General features: G+C 44.7%; 1 protein-coding gene across 1 annotated transcript in view; it reads right to left on the reverse strand.

Annotated features, from left to right (window-relative positions):
• Positions 1–24,584, reverse strand: part of galnt14 (UDP-N-acetyl-alpha-D-galactosamine:polypeptide N-acetylgalactosaminyltransferase 14 (GalNAc-T14)) — a 125,526-nt gene that overhangs the window by 45,273 nt on the left and 55,669 nt on the right. The window contains exons 3-6 of the mRNA XM_029631406.2: positions 22,948–23,046; positions 11,288–11,355; positions 10,982–11,047; positions 2,958–3,079 (exon numbers count right to left, since the gene is read on the reverse strand). Of these exons, the coding sequence (XP_029487266.1) occupies positions 2,958–3,079; positions 10,982–11,047; positions 11,288–11,355; positions 22,948–23,046 (355 nt within the window). The remainder of the gene's footprint in view (positions 1–2,957; positions 3,080–10,981; positions 11,048–11,287; positions 11,356–22,947; positions 23,047–24,584) is intronic.

Consider the following 24,584-nt stretch of genomic DNA (forward strand, 5'->3'; position numbering starts at 1 on the left):
TCCGAGAGTAGGGTGGGGGGTTCTGTTGATTGAAGTTCACAAAAAAACGGACAGTTAAGTCACCTGATAGAAATATGTTGTAAGAACAAATATGCATCAGAGTTCATTTTTCGTCGTGAATCTTGTTCTTGAGGCAGTTCTGCAGAGTGGTCACTAAACTGGCACAGTCACAAAGTAACCCTAATGCCTAACTGAATTTTTACAATATACAAAATGTTGACTTTGCAGATGGTCTATCTAAGGGGAAATCACTTAGTTCTGCCTCCATGACAAGACTCATGACAATAAACATCAACCTGCATTTTAAGGTTGGACTTATTCTCTCTGAAGTTTGCAAGTAGCTTTATTCTGTCTAGGAAAAATAATAGAAAATGAGTACACGAGAATGGGGTGTATTTTCTTTCTATTCTGGGAGATGTATCAGAAGGTGCAGATTAGATGTTGGAGGTATGTGTCACTGCCTGTACTGAACAGTACTGTTACTCTAGGACCTTTATTTCCTTTGTTTTGTCTTTATTTAGTATGGTCAGGGCGTCAGTTCGGGTGGGCAGTCTATGTTTGTTTTTCTATGTTTGGTTTCTATTTCGGCCTAGTGTGGTTCTCAATCAGAGGCAGGTGTCGTTAGCTGTCTCTGATTGAGAATCATACTTAGGTAGCCTGGGTTTCACTGTTGGTTTGTGGGTGTTTGTTTCCGTGTGAGTGTTTGTCGCCACACGGTACTGTGTCGTTTTTTTTGTAGATTTCACATTATCGTTTATTGTTTTTGTTTGAGTGTTCATTTGTCTGTAATAAAAACATTATGGACACTTACCACACTGCATCTTGGTCCGATCCTTACTCCTCTTCAGACGAAGAGGAGATCTGCCGTTACATCAGTGTCTGTACTGTTACTGTAGATGTAGGAGGTGTCAGTGCCTGTACTGTTACTGTAGATGTAGGAGGTGTCAGTGTCTGTACTGTTACTGTAGATGTAGGAGGTGTCAGTGTCTGTACTGTTACTGTAGATGTAGGAGGTGTCAGTGTCTGTACTGTTACTGTAGATGTAGGAGGTGTCAGTGTCTGTACTGTTACTGTAGATGTAGGAGGTGTCAGTGTCTGTACTGTTACTGTAGATGTAGGAGGTGTCAGTGTCTGTACTGTTACTGTAGATGTAGGAGGTGTCAGTGCCTGTACTGTTACTGTAGATGTAGGAGGTGTCAGTGCCTGTACTGTTACTGTAGATGTAGGAGGTGTCAGTGCCTGCACTGTTACTGTAGATGTAGGAGGTGTCAGTGTCTGTACTGTTACTGTAGATGTAGGAGGTGTCAGTGTCTGTACTGTTACTGTAGATGTAGGAGGTGTCAGTGCCTGTACTGTTACTGTAGATGTAGGAGGTGTCAGTGCCTGTACTGTTACTGTAGATGTAGGAGGTGTCAGTGCCTGTACTGTTACTGTAGATGTAGAAGGTGTCAGTGTCTGTACTGTTACTGTAGATGTAGAAGGTGTCAGTGTCTGTACTGTTACTGTAGATGTAGGAGGTGTCAGTGTCTGTACTGTTACTGTAGATGTAGGAGGTGTCAGTGTCTGTACTGTTACTGTAGATGTAGGAGGTGTCAGTGCCTGTACTGTTACTGTAGATGTAGGAGGTGTCAGTGTCTGTACTGTTACTGTAGATGTAGGAGGTGTCAGTGCCTGTACTGTTACTGTAGATGTAGGAGGTGTCAGTGTCTGTACTGTTACTGTAGATGTAGGAGGTGTCAGTGCCTGTACTGTTACTGTAGATGTAGGAGGTGTCAGTGTCTGTACTGTTACTGTAGATGTAGGAGGTGTCAGTGCCTGTACTGTTACTGTAGATGTAGGAGGTGTCATTGTCTGTACTGTTACTGTATATGTAGGAGGTGTCAGTGCCTGTACTGTTACTGTAGATGTAGGAGGTGTCAGTGCCTGTACTGTTACTGTAGATGTAGGAGGTGTCAGTGCCTGTACTGTTACTGTAGATGTAAGAGGTGTCAGTGTATGTACTGTTACTGTAGATGTAGGAGGTGTCAGTGTCAGTGTCTGTACTGTTACTGTAGATGTAGATGAGGTGTCAGTGCCTGTACTGTTACTGTAGATGTAGGAGGTGTCAGTGTCTGTACTGTTACTGTAGATGTAGGAGGTGTCAGTGTCTGTACTGTTACTGTAGATGTAGGAGGTGTCAGTGTCTGTACTGTTACTGTAGATGTAGGAGGTGTCAGTGTCTGTACTGTTACTGTAGATGTAGGAGGTGTCAGTGCCTGTACTGTTACTGTAGATGTAGGAGGTGTCAGTGCCTGTACTGTTACTGTAGATGTAGGAGGTGTCAGTGCCTGTACTGTTACTGTAGATGTAGGAGGTGTCAGTGCCTGTACTGTTACTGTAGATGTAGGAGGTGTCAGTGTCTGTACTGTTACTGTAGATGTAGGAGGTGTCAGTGCCTGTACTGTTACTGTAGATGTAGGAGGTGTCAGTGCCTGTACTGTTACTGTAGATGTAGGAGGTGTCAGTGCCTGTACTGTTACTGTAGATGTAGGAGGTGTCAGTGTCTGTACTGTTACTGTAGATGTAGGAGGTGTCAGTGCCTGTACTGTTACTGTAGATGTAGGAGGTGTCAGTGCCTGTACTGTTACTGTAGATGTAGGAGGTGTCAGTGCCTGTACTGTTACTGTAGATGTAGGAGGTGTCAGTGCCTGTTACTGTTACTGTAGATGTAGGAGGTGTCAGTGCCTGTACTGTTACTGTAGATGTAGGAGGTGTCAGTGTCTGTACTGTTACTGTAGATGTAGGAGGTGTCAGTGCCTGTACTGTTACTGTAGATGTAGGAGGTGTCAGTGCCTGTACTGTTACTGTAGATGTAGGAGGTGTCAGTGCCTGTACTGTTACTGTAGATGTAGGAGGTGTCAGTGCCTGTACTGTTACTGTAGATGTAGGAGGTGTCAGTGCCTGTACTGTTACTGTACCTCCTTGATCCTCCGGAGCAGTGGGGGCAGCCAGTCCTTGTTGACCTCACAGTGACTGTCCAGGAAGGTCAGGACCCCAGCCTTCGCTGCATCTGCCCCACGTACCCTGGAGCGGATCAGACCTGGAGAGAGAGAGAGATCAGAGACAGAGGGGTCAAAGGTCAGTCTCATCCATAACGACTGTTGTGTGTGTGTTGTGTGTGTGTGTGTGTGTGTGTGTGTGTGTGTGTGTGTGTGTGTGTGTGTCTGTCTGTCTGTCTGTCTGTCTGTCTCCAAACCCAACCACTGTATCTAAACCCAAACACCAATACTATCTGATCTCTAGATGATGTTGCTGAAATATACTCTCAAATACTCCAAACACAATGTCCCTTTATTGTCCACCTCATGCGTGGAGACAAGGGAGGTCTTAAAAAGGCCATTTGTGTCTGTTTATGACGCAATTACGGCCCTTAGACATGATGGTCTGTATGGGACATCACACTGTTAAGAGGTCTCAATGATTGAAGGACATTCTTTCCGGCTAAATAGCGAAATCAATAGTCTCTGACATAGGACAGAATGTCGTTGTATGAAATTGTAGGACTCTGTAAGTTTCGCACTGCGCCGCGACTCCAGCCAATTAAAAATCCCATTTCATCCTCAATAACGCTTTATTTTCTGGATGGGTGAGCTCACCCTCCCCCCTCAACAGTTGCTAGTTGAAGGCTGACTGTGTAGCTGCGAGAGAGAGAGAGAGAGAGAGAGAGAGAGAGAGAGAGAGAGAGAGAGAGAGAGAGAGAGAGAATTTACTACTAAAGCTTGATAGAGACGACATGGCATGACAGCTTCTGCTGTTTGTAGCATTAAAAAGACAATCAAGTCTAAATGCCTCAAACCAGTTACAATTTAGAGTGTGAGTTGAGGCCCCGGGGACTGTTAACTACACCCAGGCCCCTATACACACACAGGTTCATCAACACTGTAGTGGAACACTGAGGCTGGGTAATGAAACCTCCGGCTCCAGGAATAAACAGAGGACTGCCTAACGATACCATTTGTTACAATCTAATTGTGGTTGTAATGATTTTTACACTTGATTAGGTATTGTCAGAGAGTCATTTCTTAGTTTTGTAGATGGAACCTTGGAAGTTGTCGTCTTGAGATTAGAGGTCTCTGCTTTTCATTAGCAGAGCAGGAATCTAATTACACACAATGCCTCACACACCTGTCTCACCACTACAACGTGCACAAGAACAGCTATTTCAAGGCTATTGATTTAAAATCATCATCCTATTCCATTAAAATGTGCTCCATCGTTAAAAGTCAGATCTGACTGCAGAGTGCATAAGAGACTAGCATGTTTATAACTTGCCAGAAAAAGCCTATCAGTCCCAGGGTCTGAAACAAAATGATAGCAAGACATAGCAGGACCTGGCAGCCAGACCTGTGATTGTAGAGCTCTAAAAATCCTCACCACTGCACGCGCAAAACGGCCTGGAGGACTATCCATCAGTACAACGGCCAACCTGCTGAGTAATCACAGCATGACAGAGGCCCGTCAAAATGGGTTCTATTAAACTGTAACACTGTCGTATATATAAAAACCAGAACTCCCTCCACACCTCGCCCCCCTCAGCTCATCCTCCTCGTCCGCACCCTTCTCACCCCTACATCCATCCCCACAACCCCTCCAAAAAATACTTTAAAGTACTACTTAAATAGTTTTTGGGGGTATCTGTACTTTACTATTTATATTTTTGAAAATGTTTACTGTAACTTCACTACATTCCTAAAGAAAATAATGTACTTTTTACTTCATACATTTTCACTGACATCCAAAAGTACTCGCTACATTTTGAATGCTTAGCAGGACAGGAACATTGTCAAATTCACGCACTTGTCAAGAGAACATCCCTGGTCATCCCTACCGCCTCTGATCTGGCGAACTCAGGAAACACAAATGCTTTGCTTGTAAATTATGTAAATGAGTGTTGGAGTGTGCCCCTGGCTCCCCCATTTCCTGGTTGCTAAAAGTCTAATAGTTTGCCTAATTTCAGTTTATGTGACAAAACAAGCAAGTATAGTGTAGAGAATCATTGTACCGTCTAAACCGCTGTGAAATATATTTTACATAACCAAAAATATTGTATTTTCAGCTATTTGAAGATGGTGTACTAAACCGACAGTAAAAGACCAAAAACTAAACTTAAGAATGGGAAGCATAGATATAGCGAGCATAGAACAGATCTACCGTTTCTTAGACTTGCTTTCAATGAGAATGACTGATATATAACGTGCATATCTATGTGCATTTGGTAGGGTCGCCCAAAAGGCTACATATTGCAGCTTTAAGGAATTGGAAATTATTTTTTACTTTTGATACTTAATTATATTTAAAACCAAACACTTTTAGACTTTTACTCAAGTAGTATTTTACTGGGTGACTTCACTTTTACTTAAGTAATTTTCAATTAAGGCATCTTTACTTTTACTGAAGTATGACAATTGAGTACTTTTTCCAACACTGCCAGTGCCGAGTTAATGTGCAGGGGTTTGATATAGTTGAGGTAATTCAGGTTATACAGTATGTACATGTGGGTTGGGGTTAAAGTAACTAGGCAATCAGGAGGATATAATAAACAGAGTAGCAGCAGCTTATGTGAAGTGTAAAAGTGTGTGTGTGTGTGTGTGTGTGTGTGTGAGGGAGTGTGTGAGTAGAGTCTAGTGAGTGTGCATAGAGCCAGTGCAAGGGGGACAGTGCAACACCTTAAAGATGAAGACATAAATCATAAAGGAGGGGTCAATGTAAATAGTCTGTGTAGCCATTTGATGAACTGTTCAGCAGTCTTATGGCTTGGGGGTTGAAGCTGTACAGGTACCTTTTGGTCCCAGACTTGGCGCTCTGGTACCGCTTGCAATGCAGTAGCCGAGAGAAAAATCTATGACTTGGGTGTCTGGAGTCTTTGGCAATTTTGTTCATAGAGGGCCAACATTATGCATGTCCATTTATCTTGGCTCAAAGTGGAGGAGAGATTGACTGCATCAATTCTTGTTTTTGTGAGAAATACTCATGTTGAAAATGACAAATGTTCTGTATAATCAACTTACATATACTGAGTGTATAAAGAAAACAGGAACACCTTCCTAATATTGAGTTGCACCCCTTTTGCCCTCAGAACAACCTTAATTAGATGTGCTTTGGGTGGTAGACCATTCTTGATACACACAGGAAACTGTTGAGCGTGAAAGACCCAGCATTGTGGCAGTTCTTCACACACTCAAACCGGTGCCCATGGCACCTAATACCATACCTTGTTCAAAGGATCTTAAATCTTTTGTCTTGCACATTCACCTTCTGAATTGCACACATACACAATCCATATCTCAATTGTCACAAGGCTTAAAAATCATTATTTAACCTGTCTCCTCCCCTTCATCTATACTGATTGAAGTGGATTTAACAAGTGACATAAATAAGGGATCAGAGTTTTCACCTGGATTCCCCTGGTCAGATTATGTCATAGAAAGAGCAGGTGTTCCTAATGTTTTGTACACTCAGTGTAGCTGTCACACCCTGACCATAGTTTGCTTGGTATGTTCTATGTTTTGTTTGGTCAGGGTGTGATCTGAGTGGGCATTCTATGTTGGATGTCGTGTTTGTCTGTTTCTGTGTTTGGACCTGAGATGGTTCTCAATCAGAGGCAGGTGTTAGTCATTGTCTCTGATTGGGAGCCATATTTAGGTAGCCTGTTTTGTGTTGGGTTTTGTGGGTGATTGTTCCTGTCTTTGTGTTTGTTACACCAGATAGGGCTGTTTTCGGTTTTTCACGGTTCTTGTTTTTGTATATTGTTCTATTTTCATCTTTAATAAAGATGTATCACAATAACCACGCTGCGTTTTGGTACGCCTCTCCTTCAACAGAAGAATCCCGTGACAGTAGCTCTAACAGACACAATTACCCCACCAGACATGTCACTAGGGGGTTTCTCCACAGACCCCAAAATTCAAGAACATTTACAGTATTATATAGAGCCATGATTGCATGGAACTCCCATCTCATAGAGTGCAAATCTGGTTTCAAAAAACAAATAAAGTAACACCTCACGGCACAATGCCTCTCCCCCATGTGACCTACCTTTTGTGTGTATGTACTGACATGTATGTGTAACTGATAGATGCACACACACACGCACACACATTAACACACACTGCACACTCACACGTTATTATTTAGGATTGCCTTGGCTTGTTATTTAAAGCAGGTAAACAGGCAATGGAGGTATTCATTAATTGGTCGATTGAACGTTAGAATGGCCAAAACGAGTGACCTAAGCAACTTTGAGATGGTATGATCGTCGGTGCCAGGTGCGCCGGATCCAGTATCTCAGATCCAGTATGTCCGCCCTCCTGGGCTTTTCACTCACGATAGTGTCTAAGGTTTACCGAGAATGGTGCGACAAATTAAAACAAATCCATTCAGCGGAAGTCCTTTGGGTGAAAGCAGCTCGTTGGTGAGAGGTCAAAGGAGAATGGCAAGAATTGTGCAAGCAATTCGGACCACAAGGCGGGCCACAAACAAGGCGGGCCACAAACAGACAAATAGCGGCACAGTACAACGATGGTGTGCAGAACGGCATCTCGAAACGTACAACTCGTTGATCTTTTTCACGGCTGTGCTATTGCAGCAGACGACCACACTGGGTTCCACTCCTATCAGCTAAAAACAAGAACAAGTGGCTCCATTGGGCACGCGATTACCTACACTGGACAATTTGGGGGTATTTTTTGGGGGGTATTTTATTAGCATCCCATTAGCTGTTGCAAAAGTAGCAGCTACTCTTCCTAGGGTTCACACAAAACATGAAACATGACATAATACAGAACAATAATAGACAAGAACAGCTCAAAGACAGAAGCACATACATTTTCAAAAGGCACACGTAACCTACATATCAATACATACACACAAACTATCTAGGTCAAATAGGGGAGAGGCGTTGTGCCGCGAGGTGTTGCTTTATCTGTTTTTTTGAAACCAGGTTTGCTGTTCATTTGAGCAATATGAGATGGAACGGAGATCCATACAATAATGGCTCTATATAATACTGTACACTTTCTTGAATTTGTTCTGGATTTGGGGACTGTGAAAAACCCCTGGTGGCATGTCTGGTGGGGTAAGTGTGTATGTCAGAGCTGTGTGGAAGTTAACTACGGAAGCAATATGGGATTTAAAGAGTGGAAAAACATTGCTTGCAACATGACAGCGAGTTCAGTTTACTTGAGTGGCCTGCGCAGTCCCAAGACGTCAACCCAATAGATTATCTTTGAGATGGAACGGGCTGTTCGTACAGTAGCATGAATGTACTGCCGTCCAATCTGCAGCAACTGCGTGATGCCATTGCGTCAGCATGGACCAACATCCCTGTGGAACATTTCCGACACATTGTAGCATGTCCCAAATAATTCAGGCTGTTCTGGAGGCAAAGGGGGGTCCGACCCAGTACAAGTACCTAACAACCTGGCCGGTAAGTGTTTATATACAGTACAACATTGTAGAAATAATAGTGAAGACATCAAAACTATGCAATAACACAAATTTAATCATGTAGTAACCAAAAAAGTGATAATCAAAATATTTTTTTACATTTGAGATTCATCAAAGTAGCCACCCTTTGCCTTGATGACAGCTTTGCCAACCCTTGGCATTCTCTCAACCAGCTTCACCTGGAATGCTTTTCCAACAGTCTTGAAGGAGTTGAGAGAATGCCAAGAGTGTGCAAAGCTGTCATCAAGGCAAAGGGAAGAATCTCAAATATAAAATTCACACTACCAGTCAAATGTTTTCGAACACCTACTATTCCAGGGTTTTTCTTTATTTTTTACTATTTTCTACATTGTAAAATAATAGTGAAGACATCAAAACTATGAAATAACACATGGAATCATGTGCTAACCAAAAAGGTTTTAAACAAATCAAAATGTTTTTTTATTTTAGATTTTTCAAATAGCCACCCTTTGCCCTGATGACAGCTTTGCACACTCTTTTGTGTATTTTGATTTGTTTAACACTTTTTTGGTTACTACATGATTCCATATGTGTTATTTCATAATTGTGATGTCTTCAGTATTATTCGACAATGTAAAAAATAGTAAAAATAAAGAAAACCCTGGAATGAGTAGGTGTGTCCAAACCTTTAACTGGTACTGTATAGATACACAGACAGATATTTAAAAGTCTGTGATGTCTATGCTAATGTTTTAAATGTATGTAAATTGTAAAGTATTTTCCAACAATTCGTTGCCATTGGCAGCAACCACTCATATCTATCCCAGGCTGAGAACAAGTCAAGAAGGTACACTAGATTTTAGGTTTGTTTGCAAGAGGAGGTTTATGACCTTTCAGTCATACTTGCACTGAATACAATGACAACTATTTATTTGTTATTTTACCAGGTAAGTTGACTGAGAACACATTCTCATTTGCAGCAACGACCTGGGGAATAGTTACAGGGGAGAGGAGGGGAATGAATGAGCCAATTGTAAACTGGGGATTATTAGGTGACTGTGATGGTTTGAGAGCCAGATTGGGAATTTAGCCAGGACACCAGGGTTAACACCCCTACTCTTATGATAAGTGCCATGGGATCTTTAATGACCTCAGAGAGTCAGGACACCCGTTAAACGTCCCATCTGAAAGACGGCACCCTACACAGGGCAGTGTCCCAATGGAAAGTGTGCTTCCTACTGGCCCTCCAACACCACTTCCAGCAGCATCTGGTCTTCCATCCAGGGACTGACTAGGACCAACCCTGCTTAGCTTCAGAAGCAAGCCAGCAGTGGTATGCAGGGTGGAATGCTGCTGGCATAGTAGTGAACTACAACTAGTGAATACAACCAGTGAATAAACATAAACATATTTTGCACTAGCCTAGAATGAAATACTTCAAAATACTGAAGACTTCAACAATGATCAAAACTGCACCCTTTCTTGTGTTATACAGTAAAGTGAGGTGGATGCTGTAAGATAGTATCCATATGCCTTGGTGTTATTGGGTGAAACTGGCTGCTTTTGGAGTCTTTTGGAGGTAAGATTGTCAGCCTGTGAGGTGAGATGAGGTTCATCGCCATTACCTCTATGCTGAACCCTCTGATCAGGGGAACTTCAAACGCCTGTGAGAGCTGGGGCTTGCGCACCTCTATCCACGCACAGCAATCTGCATCTCGTTACTGTCTGAGTTCACATCTCAGCATTTCAACATATATTTCACCTCAGACTGTATAATGTGCTGAAGCAGAGGCAGATAGCGTAGAGGGGTTTTAACTAGCAATCAGCACACGCTGCTTTTTAGTATTTACATTTTTTTTGTATAAACTGTAGTCTATTACAACAGTGCTGTATGGCATGGTAGAAAAGTCCTCTGTGGAGTTATATAAAGGTGAAACAGGAAGCATCAACATGATAACCATGATAAATATGTTTCTTGAGCACCATGACTCATAGATGCAATATAATAGTGTTGCATTTGTGCTCAGACTATGTTCCAGTCAACCTTTTGATGTCTTGCTATAATCAAATCAATCTATTTATATAGATACACAGACAATTCCCACGTTGTCTAGATGGGATCACGGTGTGTCTGACACAAAAAGATCCAACCCTCTCGAGTCAACACATCCCTGAATCTGCTCTCTTGTCTCACAGCTGGTGCTTGAGCTTCTCCCTGTGGTCTAACCTGAAATCATCTACTGTGGGATACTAGCGGGGAAACATCCTCCTCACAAAAACACTTGCATGAGGCTCTAACGCTGATCTTCCCTCTTAGGCTTGGCAAAGGCAAGTGGTGGTGGGCTCTAAAGTGTGTGTTCAAGTGGAGGACACAATTGTATATTGCACGGATGAAATACTCTCCACACACACACACACACACACACACACACACACACACACACACACACACACACACACACACACACACACACACACACACACACACACACACACACACACACACACACACACACACACACACTAACTAGGTTACCTTCTCTCCTGTCATTCCGAAGACACTTTACTTTGGGTAACTTGGTGAGTAGAAGGCAGTCATTTGCTGAAAGGGAACATTTGATGCAGGGTGAGATGCAATGTTCACAAAACCGTCACAGTGCATGGAATTGGAATTCAATTGTAAAAAACACATTGACAGAGACAGGGGAAATCTTTTCAATCACTGATCCTTTTTCTCCGGCAGCTGAGCCAGAATGGGAGAGCTCATCACATCCATCTCCAATCCATTTCCTCCTGGAATCAGATCTATCTCTGCTCACAGCTGCTCTTCTGTTCTACCCACCATCCCCACTGTAGTCATCTACCAGGATGATCTCGTGAATCAGGTGGACTGGTGTCCTGTTCAGCACACTGCAAATGAAAAAGAGAGCAGCAGTAGTGTTAGAAACTATTGTATTTCTTTTAGACGACAATCTTTATAGAGCAGCAACCACTGAAATCTACTTTTCCCCCCCATGTTATGTGAATTGTTCTATTGGAAAAATGGAGAATGACATTATCGTTCTGAGAATGTATTACGGCTTAAATAAAATAACAATATTTCATTAGTTCTGGAGATGTAATTCAAAATGTAATTTGGATGATTTTCTATTACAAGGGTATGGGAAAATACAGGACCACTCATTTTGGCACCATCCTCTGACACTAGAATCTCTCACTATAAGAACCACACATAAATCTCCCTCTAATATTCTCTCCTCTCCTGGGGTACATGGCTGAACAGCAGGTGATGAGGCGAGGAGAGATGGAGGGAGAGGTACACCACCTCCCTCAGATTACTTCACCTTTAATCCCAGTCTGAATCAAGGCATCTACCCTCTCCTCCTCCCTCACACTCACATCTCTCTCTCTCTCTCTCTCTCTCTCTCTCTCTCTCCTGTCTGGGTGAGTAATTGGAGCGCTGTCAGGCTCGTAGGTCTGTTCTTCCATCGTCGCTGTGCATGCTGGACCCATTCATCACTCCATTCCCCCCTCCTCCTTTCCCCTCCTCCTCCCTCTCTCTCTCTCTATCCCGTTCCATCCACTGCCCCTGGATCCTCATGCCTTTATTAAGGCCCCTGACAGAAATCCGTTCCTGGTCGTAACAGGTAAAGCTTTACAGCAAGACAGAGAGTCCTGATTCAGCCTCTAAGTGCAGCCTAATCAGGGGACGTGGATGACTATTGCCCTGTGGGTTATATCTAGAACAGCAGCAAAACGAATGATTGCTGTAGACTTCTAGACTGTATTTCGTCTAGACTGCATTTACAACCTCTTTTTGCTATAAACAGTCTGTTTCATAGAAAGATATTGAAGTTAAAGTTGTCTTGAAACCATGTGAAGTACGTCATATAGCGTGTGAGTCAGTGGTACAAACACAATAGAGTTGAGTCTCATGTGGGAGTTCCAAGGCTGGGTCCAGCCCAACATTGATGTAGGATCAAAATCAATTCAAATCAAATCGTATGTCACATATGCTGAATACAACAGGTGTAGTAGACATTACAGTGAAATGCTCACTTACAAGCCCTTAACCAGTAAAATAACAATAGCGGAGCCTCCCGGGTGGCGCAGTGGTTAAGGGCGCTGTATTGCAGCGCCAGCTGTGCCATCAGAGTCCCTGGGTTCGCGCCCAGGCTCTGTCGTAACCGGCCGCGACCGGGAGGTCCGTGGGGCGATGCACAATTGGCCTAGCGTCGCCCGGGTTAGGGAGGGCTTGGTCAGTAGGGGTGTCCTTGTCTCATTGCGCACCAGCGACTCCTTTGGTGGGCTGGGCGCAGTGTGCGCTAGCCAAGCTGGCCAGGTGCACGGTGTTTCCTACGGCGCATTGGTGCGGCTGGCTTCTGGGTTGGATGCGCACTGTGTTAAGAAGCATTGCGGCTTGGTTGGGTTGTGTATCGGAGGACGCATGACTTTTAACCTTCGTCTCTCCCGAGCCCGTACGGGAGTTGTAGCGATGAGACAAGATAGTAGCTACTACAACAATTGGATACCACGAAATTGGGGAGAAAAAGGGGTAAAATTCAAAAAAATAATAATAAATAAATAATATAAAAAAATAACAATAGTGGGGCTATTTACAGGGGATGCCGGTACAGCGTACATGTGCGGGTGCACCGGTGTCGAGGTAATTGAGGTAATGTGTACATGTAGGCGGAGTAGCCTTAAGTGGTGATCTTTTACTAGGATTAAATGTCAGGAATTGTGAAAAACTGAGATTAAATGTAGAGTTGAAGTCAGAAGTTTACATACACCTTAGCCAAATACATTTAAATTCAGTTTTTCACAATTCCTGATATTTAATCCTAGTGGAAATTCCCTGTTTAATGTCAGTTAGGATACCACTTTATTTTAAGAATGTGAAATGTCAGAATAATAGTTGAGAGAAGGATTTCATCACATTCCCAGTAGGTCAGAAGTTTAGCATTTGATAGCATTAGCTTTAAATTGTTTAACTTGGGTCAAACATTTCGGGTAGACTTCCACAAGCTTCCCAGTCAGGTTTGTAGACCTCCTTGCTCGCACACGATTTTTCAGTTCTGCCCACATATTTTCCACATATTTTCTATAGGATTGGAGGTCAGGGCTTTGTGATGGCCACTCCAATACCTTGACTTTGTTGTCCTTAAGGCATTTTGCCACAACTTTGGAAGTTTGCTTGGGGTCATTGTCCATTTGGAAGACTCATTTGCGACCACGCTTTAACTTCCTGACTGGTTTCTTGAGATGTTGCTTCAATATATCCACATAATTTTCCTGCCTCATGATGCCATCTATTTTGTGAAGTGCACCAGTCCCTCCTGCAGCAAAGCACCCTCACAACATGATGCTGACACCCCGTTCTTCATGGTTGGGATGGTGTTCTTCGGTTTGCAAGCCTCACCCTTTTCCCTACAAACATAACGATGGTCAATATGGCCAAACAGTTCTATTTTTGTTTCATCAGACCAGAGGACATTTCTCCAAAAAGTACGATCTTTGTCCGCATGTGCAGTTGCAAACCGTAGTCTGGCTTTTTTATGGCGGTTTTGAAACTGGCTTCTTCCTTGCTGAGTGCGCTTTCAGGTTATGTCTATATAGGACTCATTTTACTGTGGATATAGATACTTTTGTTTCTGTTTCCTCCAGAATCTTCACAAGGTCCTTTGCTGTTGGTCTGGGATTGATTTGCACTTTTCGCACCAAAGTACGTTCATCTCTAGGAGACAGAACGCGTCTCCTTCCTGAGCGGTATGACGGCTGTGTGGTCCCATGGTGTTTATACTTGCGTACTATTGTTTGTACAGATGAACGTGGTACCTTCAGGCGTTTGGAAATTGCTGCCAAGAATGAACCAGACTTTTGGAGGTATACATTATTTTCTGAGGTCTTGACTGATTTATTTTTATTTTCCCAAGATGTCAAGCAAAGAGGCACTGAGTTTGAAGGTCGGCCTTGAAATACATCCACAGGTACACCTCCAATTGATTCATATTATGTAAATTAGCCTATCAGAAGCTTCTAAAGCCATGACATCATTTTCTGGAATTTTCCAAGCTGTTTAAAGGCACAGTCAACTTAGTGCATGTTAACTTCTGACCCACTAGAATTGTGTTACAGTGAATTATAAGTGAAATAATCTGTCAAAAACTACATTTTGTTAACAAGAAATTTGTGGAGTGGTTAAAAAACTAGTTTTAATGACTCCGACCTAAGTGTATGTAAACTTCCGACTTCAACTGTCCCTGGCCACCATGAGCGTCGCCTCTGGAGGAGCGTTCTCCTGTTTGCTTATGGCGGTATACAGCTCATAGAGTGCGGTCTTAGTGCCAGCATCGGTCTGTGGTGGTATGTTGACAGCTTCAAAAAATATAGATGAAAACTCTCTCGGTGCATAGTGTGGTCTACAGCTTATCATGAATTACTCTACCTCAGGCGAGCTAAAACAAAAACATCAAACCCACTGAGAAAACAAAGTGTGTTCTTGAAAGTTAGTTTGTGAATATACTGTACTTGAATACTGTATAAAATATATTATTTATTGTCGGATAACCTCAAAATGAAATATTGACAGACTTATATTTCTAAAGCATTTTTTTTTAAACAGCCCAAAATGGACAAATATTGGGCAGTTAACACTTTCCAATAGCATACAAATGAGATGAATTGGTATCATGCTAAAACAAGGTTGTGTAATCGTTCCTTTCAGAACTAAGGGTACACAAATGATGTAGAATTACTACCCACAGTCAAAAGGCCTGAGTTAGTAGAGCAGTGGAAATGTGTTTAATGTACATTGCGCTCTTAGAATGTCATTATATTGATTCCTGCGGTGTTTATGGGGCCGCTCTGCACTTTGAGCACAGCGACTTTGAAGCCCACACTCACCACCCAAACACAGGAGAGAAGCCCTTTGACTGCCTAATGCATTTCTGTTTCTCCTGATGCATTCCAAAAGGCTTTTCATTTGGGGGGAAAAACCATGAGTAGGAGGAATACATTACGACCAAACACAGCATCAATGAAATCCATTGTGGCACATGCAGGAACAGGTGAGATTTGAAAAATAGCCTAATCTACACCATTTTCTCATTTCTGTGATTTGTTTAGTACTGATCGTCATGAGTTTGTATTGCGGACGCAAGCCATTTACACAAGTTATGATGACCTACTTCTGCTCTTGTACTGTTTGGAACTCAGAGTGCCCCGCTCTCCAAACATGACTAGAATATAGCATCCCAGTGCAATATGTGGCCAGTGACTGTTTCCCCTGTAGTTTTCTCTACCTGCTGGGGCTATGAAAACACAGACAGATCTGTCCTTCCTACTACTCTTTCATATTGTTCCCCTCATTTCTTCTCCTCTACTTTCCCCTCTCATCCTCTGTATTCATTCCCTCTACCTCTCCTCCCTTAAACTACCCTCTTCTCACATCCATATTATCCTCCCCGTCCCCTCTCTTCATCTCTCCTCTTCATCTCCTCTCCTGAACTATCACTCCCAGCTCTGTCTGGAAGAGCAAGCTCCCAGCCTATTCCCCCTCCACCTCAGAGGGTTCTGAGGGCTGGATTGTGGGTAATAGCCTCTGTCAGCACTAACACAAATCAAGGAGAGAGGCCCACGGCCTGCTTTTTAAACCTGCTCTGTATCAATGTTTGGTTCTGGCGCAAGCTGAGGTAAGAGGGGGGGGGGGGGGATAGGCTAACAGACAGAAAGGCTGAGGAGCCCTCGGTGGGCTATGTGTCAGGGGGTATAACTGGGTCTAACCAGCCCATGAACCCCAGCCAGCCTCAGTTTACAGGAAGGTGCCAGAACACACAGACGACCTTATTAATGTACAGAAACCTCAGAAGACTAGTGTTGTTGTTGTTTTTCCTATTATCTTCATCACTGGTGGCGACGGCATGTGGCAGAGGGCTGAGTGAGGCTGAGGCTGTGTAATTACAGACAGGCAGGCCACCATGATGACACAAACATGCTGGCAGCCATGAAACACTGTGCTAATTAAACCCCACCCTGACGTCCCTGAGGGCCACGGGAAGGGTATTGGTACTGTACCCCCTCAGGATGTCTTTAACAGCGGTGATATGTGACTCTGAGTGCTACAGTACACTACCCTGGACAAAGATGTACTGTAATGAGGAAGGCACACTCGTAGAGAGAGAGTCGGTGTGTTCTGTAGATTAATTCATTATCAGGAAAGCAAACTTCCATTGGTGTTCTTCCATTGCTATTGTAAGGGACGGAGCCTGAAGCTAAAGACCATTATTTCCTGAGCCTGCAGAGTGGCTATAGGCACAATTACAAACTTTTTTGCAGGAGAAATTAGTAATTGTGAAAAAGTTGCAAACAGACAAGTCATCCAAAAACCCAAAGGGACGGGCAGGCTAAAACCTACTGGGAGGGATTGTCTTTTAATTGGTTGAAACTGCAGCGCTTTGAAAAAGGTTTGGGGCGGACACATAAACAGGACAGTTTTTTCCCCGGTGGAGTGGTGGTCAGGACTCAGGAGTCTTCTCTGTGTGATCATTAAGAGACAGCCCGGGTCTCTGCCGACTACTCAGCTGTAATGAGCTGAACCGGCTCCAGGAGACATTGGCAGGAGAGGGGAGGCCTGCATTGTGCTAAGGCAAGCTGCCGAGGCAAGCTGCTGACACCCAGGGACAGGTGAGGTGGCGGTGAGGCAGCTATGGGAAAGGTCAAGGGTCAGGCTGGGAAGACAATAGAGGGGTTTGGCACTTGGGTGTCAGGATTAAATGGAGAGTCCTTATGAGTCAGGCACAGGTCTGAGAGCAAACGGACAGTGACCTAGTCCAGGGTCAGTAACAGGCAGTGGTTATGCGTCATTCAGGCAGAGCTTTTCTTTGTGTGCCTGTTTTGTATGTTATTTTTGTGGCCTTTGTACCATTGTTGCCTTTGTACCAGATACAGTCTCTTACGACGTTCGTTTATCTCCTTTGGAAATTGGTAATTGAGACCGAATTTGGTCCCTTTAAGCTCCCTTCCTCTGCTTTTGATCAGCTCCTTTTGTTGGTAGTGTTCAAATTTTGCGATGATCGGTCGGGGACCCTTGGTCTTGTCGCTCCGAACTCCAAGTGTGTACTCGGTGGAAAGCTACTTTGCTCACAGTCTCTATAGAAAGTTTCAAGGCGCATTGCATGAATTCTGTGATCGCGCCCTCTGGATTATTGGATGCGTCCTCAGGAATCCCCGAAAAAAAATGATTTTCATGCATGCTACGACTTTGTATGTCTAGTAGCGACTCCTTCATCACCCTGTTTTCCCTGAGTAGACAATACATGTGGATTTTTTATCTTGGCTGTGAGTGCCTTGTTTTCTCCTTGGAGTGTGAGAATTTCACTCTGGCTAAACTCCAAACTCCCACTCAGCCCTGCTACCTTCTCACACAACTATTCCAGTGTTGCATGGATTCCAGCCAGAACACTAGCCTCTACTTCAACGGTAAGTAAATCATCCATGTCTGTAGATTAATCTGCCAAGCCGCACTGTTTCTTGACACACTGCTCGCTTAACCCGGAAGCCAGCCGCACCAATGTGTCGGAGGAAACACCGTCAAGCTGTTGACCGAAGTCAGCGTGCATGCGCCCGGCCCGCCACAAGGAGTCGCTAGAGCGCGATGGGACAAGGACATGTCGGTCAAAACCTCCCCTTACCCGGATGACGATGGGCCAATTGTGCACCGCCTCATGGGTCTCCCAGTCGCAGCAGCCAGGGATCGAAGCCGGGTCTATAGTGACACCTCTAGGACTGCGATGCAGTGTCTTAGACTGCGGCGCCACTCGGGAGGCCCTTTATTTTTTTGAAAGTAAAGTTGGAATACATTGGCCAAAAAACTAGGATCGACTGGGAAATTCCTGAATATAACAACTCATCCAACTCGGAATCCAAAAGTGGGGAACTTGGGCCCCTTTCTAGAGCCCACAAGAAGGACGGCCGTGCCACCTTCCTATTCAAGTGAGCACAACAAGTTGAGTCCAAAAATATATTGTATGCTGCTGCATAAATGATGTAATATGCCAGTGTCACGTCTACTCCCCCTCTCTGGCGCTCGATGTCACCGGTCTACTAACCACCGGTCCTGGCAACCCATCATTACGTACACCTGCGCCCCATCATAAGGCACACCTGGACTCCATCACTACCCTGATTACTCCCCCTTTATCTAGCATCCCTCTTCAGGCAGTATTGGTTATGTTTCACTGTCAGACATGTCTCTTATTTTGTACTGTTCATTATTAGTAAACTCACTAACTGCACCTGCTTTCTGACTCCCTGCGTTGATGTAACAGCCAGGGAGATCTTTTAATTGTTTTATTTAACAAGGAAAGTCAATGAAAAACACATTCTTATTTACAATGACGGCCTACCCCATCCAAACCTGGACGACGCTGGACCAATTGTGCACCGCCCTATGGGACTCTCAATCACAGCCAGATGTGGTACAGGCTGGATTCAACCAGGGACTATAGTGATGCCTCTTGCACTGAGATGCAGTGCCTTAGACCGCTGCACCACTCGGGAGCCAAGTATACTGTAGCCAAGGATGTAATACTAAGTGTGGCACCGGGATCCTCATCTCTCCCAAGTGGTCATTCTCTCTTTCTCCCCTTACCCATCTGTCTATCGCCTCCTTTGAATTCCATGCTGTCACAGTTACCAGCCCTTTCAAGCTTAACATCCTTATCATTTATCGCCCTCCAGGTTCCCTCGGAGAGTTCATCAATGAGCTTGATGCCTTGATAAGCTCCTTTCCTGAGGACGGCTCACCTCTCACAGTTCTGGGCGACTTTAACCTCCCCACGTCTACCTTTGACTCATTCCTCTCTGCCTCCTTCTTTCCACTCCTCTCCTCTTTTGACCTCACCCTCTCACCTTCCCCCCCTACTCACAAGGCAGGAAATACGCTCGACCTCATCTTTACTAGATGCTGTTCTTCCACTAACCTCATTGCAACTCCCCTCCAAGTCTCCGACCACTACCTTGTATCCTTTTCCCTCTCGCTCTCATCCAACACTTCCCACACTGCCCCTACTCGGATGGTATCGCGCCGTCCCAACCTTCGCTCTCTCTCCCCCCGCTACTCTCTCCTCTTCCATCCTATCATCTCTTCCCTCTGCTCAAACCTTCTCCAACCTATCTCCTGATTCTGCCTCCTCAACCCTCCTCTCCTCCCTTTCTGCATCCTTTGACTCTCTATGTCCCCTATCCTCCAGGCCGGCTCGGTCCTCCCCTCCCGCTCCGTGGCTCGACGACTCATTGCGAGCTCACAGAACAGGGCTCCGGGCAGCCGAGCGGAAATGGAGGAAAACTCGCCTCCCTGCGGACCTGACATCCTTTCACTCCCTCCTCTCTACATTTTCCTCTTCTCTCTCTGCTGCTAAAGCCACTTTCTACCACTCTAAATTCCAAGCATCTGCCTCTAACCCTAGGAAGCTCTTTGCAACCTTCTCCTCCCTCCTGAATCCTCCTCCCCCCCCCTCCTCCCTCTCTGCAGATGACTTCGTCAACCATTTTGAAAAGAAGGTCGACGACATCCGATCCTCGTTTGCTAAGTCAAACGACACCGCTGGTTCTGCTCACACTGCCCTACCCTGTGCTCTGACCTCTTTCTCCCCTCTCTCTCCAGATGAAATATCGCGTCTTGTGACGGCCGGCCGCCCAACAACCTGCCCGCTTGACCCTATCCCCTCCTCTCTTCTCCAGACCATTTCCGGAGACCTTCTCCCTTACCTCACCTCGCTCATCAACTCATCCCTGACCGCTGGCTACGTCCCTTCCGTCTTCAAGAGAGCGAGAGTTGCACCCCTTCTGAAAAAACCTACACTCGATCCCTCCGATGTCAACAACTACAGACCAGTATCCCTTCTTTCTTTTCTCTCCAAAACTCTTGAACGTGCCGTCCTTGGCCAGCTCTCCCGCTATCTCTCTCAGAATGACCTTCTTGATCCAAATCAGTCAGGTTTCAAGACTAGTCATTCAACTGAGACTGCTCTTCTCTGTATCACGGAGGCGCTCCGCACTGCTAAAGCTAACTCTCTCTCCTCTGCTCTCATCCTTCTAGACCTATCGGCTGCCTTCGATACTGTGAACCATCAGATCCTCCTCTCCACCCTCTCCGAGTTGGGCATCTCCGGCGCGGCCCACGCTTGGATTGCGTCCTACCTGACAGGTCGCTCCTACCAGGTGGCGTGGCGAGAATCCGTCTCCACACCACGTGCTCTCACCACTGGTGTCCCCCAGGGCTCTGTTCTAGGCCCTCTCCTATTCTCGCTATACACCAAGTCACTTGGCTCTGTCATAACCTCACATGGTCTCTCCTATCATTGCTATAAAGACGACACACAATTAATCTTCTCCTTTCCCCCTTCTGATGACCAGGTGGCGAATCGCATCTCTGCATGTCTGGCAGACATATCAGTGTGGATGACGGATCACCACCTCAAGCTGAACCTCGGCAAGACGGAGCTGCTCTTCCTCCCGGGGAAGGACTGCCCGTTCCATGATCTCGCCATCACGGTTGACAACTCCATTGTGTCCTCCTCCCAGAGCGCTAAGAACCTTGGCGTGATCCTGGACAACACCCTGTCGTTCTCAACTAACATCAAGGCGGTGGCCCGTTCCTGTAGGTTCATGCTCTACAACATCCGCAGAGTACGACCCTGCCTCACACAGGAAGTGGCGCAGGTCCTAATCCAGGCACTTGTCATCTCCCGTCTGGATTACTGCAACTCGCTGTTGGCTGGGCTCCCTGCCTGTGCCATTAAACCCCTACAACTCATCCAGAACGCCGCAGCCCGTCTGGTGTTCAACCTTCCCAAGTTCTCTCACGTCACCCCGCTCCTCCGCTCTCTCCACTGGCTTCCAGTTGAAGCTCGCATCCGCTACAAGACCATGGTGCTTGCCTACGGAGCTGTGAGGGGAACGGCACCTCAGTACCTCCAGGCTCTGATCAGGCCCTACACCCAAACAAGGGCACTGCGTTCATCCACCTCTGGCCTGCTCGCCTCCCTACCACTGAGGAAGTACAGTTCCCGCTCAGCCCAGTCAAAACTGTTCGCTGCTCTGGCCCCCCAATGGTGGAACAAACTCCCTCACGACGCCAGGACAGCGGAGTCAATCACCACCTTCCGGAGACACCTGAAACCCCATCTCTTTAAGGAATACCTAGGATAGGATAAAGTAATCCCTCTCACCCCCCTTAAAAGATTTAGATGCACTACTGTTCCACTGGATGTCATAAGGTGAATGCACCAATTTGTAAGTCGCTCTGGATAAGAGCGTCTGCTAAATGACTTAAATGTAAATGTATCTTGTGTAGTAAGTTGTTAGTAGCCCATGTGCCTCACCCTAATAATTTGGTCCCTTTTCTCCTCATAACTTAGCCTACTGTTCTGACTTGGTGGTGCACATGTTTTAAAGAAATTCAATCATAGAATATTGTAAGAGCTTTCATTGTCTGCATATAAACCCCCTTTATTTATCCTACGGTTCTGACTTGGAGTACAGGAAGAATACTGTAAGAACGGCTCATGTTCTGAATTCTGTCGCTGTACATTTCAAAAGTGCTGAACAAATTTTTATATTGACTACGTCCGTCCTAGCTCGCTCATTAATGTCTTAATCGAAATTATGGATTGCCTCTGTTGGAGTCTAGCTTGAAATACTTACCATACTAGAAGTAAATGATTACATGTATGAGGGATGTATATGGTGGGGTTTAATGGAGGGTGGATAAGAACGAGGGGTTTGGAAAGTTACTGAGTGAGGGAAAAGGCAATCACTTGGTTGTGGTCATTGAATCACTTGGTTGCTGTGGATTAGTGAGGAATGTGGGCTGAGTTCAGATCAGGTTAGATGAAGGCAGAAGGAACAGTTTTATTACACACATCACTTAACTTTCTGCCTAGCAACAAATATGCAGTGCTTAGATGTGCAAGGAGGAGACTCCGCCTAAAGGAGGGTATAAATGCTTGTGCTGGTGGAAACAAGTCTGTCTTTTTCAGCTGTTTGGCCCAGTGGGTGAATAAACTTGGTTTGAGCTTCACTAGTCGTCCGTGAATTTGACTCTGTCAGAACACCTCTTATCCGCTCGTCGTCCCCATAGTTTGTACATCAGTAGAAACCACGTTTGTTTAAGCAAGTGAGTCATATCAGCTCTGTTTAAAAAAATAGTAAATGAGGCTGAATGAACTGTTTTGCTGCCAGGCAAGGCTCCACTGATGTCCAGGTGTAGCGGTGGTAAGGATTCACTCCATGGTGCCCGAAAAGAAAGATCTGCTGTTGGGACAGCTTTATGTAGGCCCTAACAGTTTGTGGGCATCATTTGTCATCGTTATAGTGCAATGAATGTATTGTTTAGTGTTGTGTCGTGGCGTTCTTGGCATTCATCACAGTTTTTTGTTTGTCCCACCAAGATTTACATGCTAGAATTGCCACTGGTAATAGGGCAGAGGGTTCTCTTACCTCCTGATGGTCCGTAGCAGAGTGGAGCGGGCCTCGTTGTGGAAAGTGATGACGATGGAGGTGGAGGGCAGATCTGGGTTATAATGCAATGTGGTGCATCTGATGGAGAGAGACACAAAACAATTCAGGAGACATCAGCCAGCAGGTCAACTCAGAACTACTCAAAACAGTTCATGTTGGCTTCAAAGCCAAAGTTGTGCAGCTATTGACTTTGTCTTTCTTTTTGACGGCTTCACAGACTGTAAAACCAAGTGTCTCTTCTCCATCTTAGCAGTCTCTGATTGATATTCCAAAGTCAAAGACGAATAACAAAGCCAAGGACAGATAGACAGATTGTCCTGTACCTCCTGTAAACCGTTCAAAACCGCTTCATAATTAAGAGAACAGTGTTGCTAAGGGTAACTAGACAAAAGCTTGCTGTTGTGGGAGGAAGGACAGTACTATGAATATGTGATGAGAATGATAATGACAGCCATGCCAGGACAGAAACTTGAGGAGGTGCAGTTCTATAAATGATAGATGAGCAGAATATGTCATTATTAAAACAGCATCCCACACCACAGCTACCTCTGACCAGACAAGGTGTGGGAGTAGCTCACACTGAGGTGGATGGCTGGTCATGGCTGGTGTAGTAGCAAATGTCTCAGAGGACACACACACACACACACACACACACACACACACACACACACACACACACACACACACACACACACACACACACACACGGCTGAAGAGAGGGTAAGATGCTAATCCATCTGTGGCCAATATGGAGAACATCAACACTTCTGTTCAAATGACACCAACAACCAACAGAGTAAACATTCTCTCGCTCTCTTGCTCACTCTCTCTCTCTCTCTCGCTCTCTCTCTCTGTCTTTAGCTCAAGGTGATTTGTTCAGTATTTCCAGCAGAGTGATAAGATAACAAGTCTGGCTTGTGCTGAAAGACAGGCGATGGGGATGATGATAAAGTTACCATTGTTTTCTGCTGTCGTCAACACTACTGTTTTTGAGTCATTAAGCCATGAGTTTGATGTGCTTTCTCCTCAGCAGTCTGCTCTGTGTGTGCTGAGATGCACACACAGAGCAAACAGATAGGGAGCTGTGTGCCAAACAGATAAGCACAGGAAAGAACAGCAAACAAACACAAACTGTAATTTTATATTTATTTTCAACTTGGCTTAAATCAAATTAGCCATTGCATTCAACACCTTTCCTGTTGCTTTAATAAAAAGTGCTTTAATAAAAAATTGAGTGCTCAATGACAAACACTGGATGTTTTCTCTCATCCTTTCAGAGCCTGGCAAGCAGATCTTTTCTGTAGATCTTTTCTTTCTTTCTGGGGTGGCAGGTAGCCTAGTGGTTAGAGTGTTGGGCCAGTAACCAAGAGGTTGCAAAATCAAATCCTGAGCTGACAAGGTAAAAATCTGTTATTCTGCCCCTGAACAAGGCAGTTAACCAACTGTTCTCAGGCTATCATTGTAAATAAGAATATGTTCTTATATGACTTGTCTAGTTCAATTTAAAAAATAAAGTTTCAAATCCTGGGTGGATGAAGAGAGACGTTGTCCAGATTAGCATGCATATGGTGCTGGAATCTATTAATATTTTATCACTGCTGTTTGGGAGACCACTT

Source organism: Oncorhynchus nerka, linkage group LG24 (genome assembly GCF_034236695.1).
Source record: "Oncorhynchus nerka isolate Pitt River linkage group LG24, Oner_Uvic_2.0, whole genome shotgun sequence".
NCBI classification, from domain to species: Eukaryota; Metazoa; Chordata; class Actinopteri; order Salmoniformes; family Salmonidae; genus Oncorhynchus; species Oncorhynchus nerka.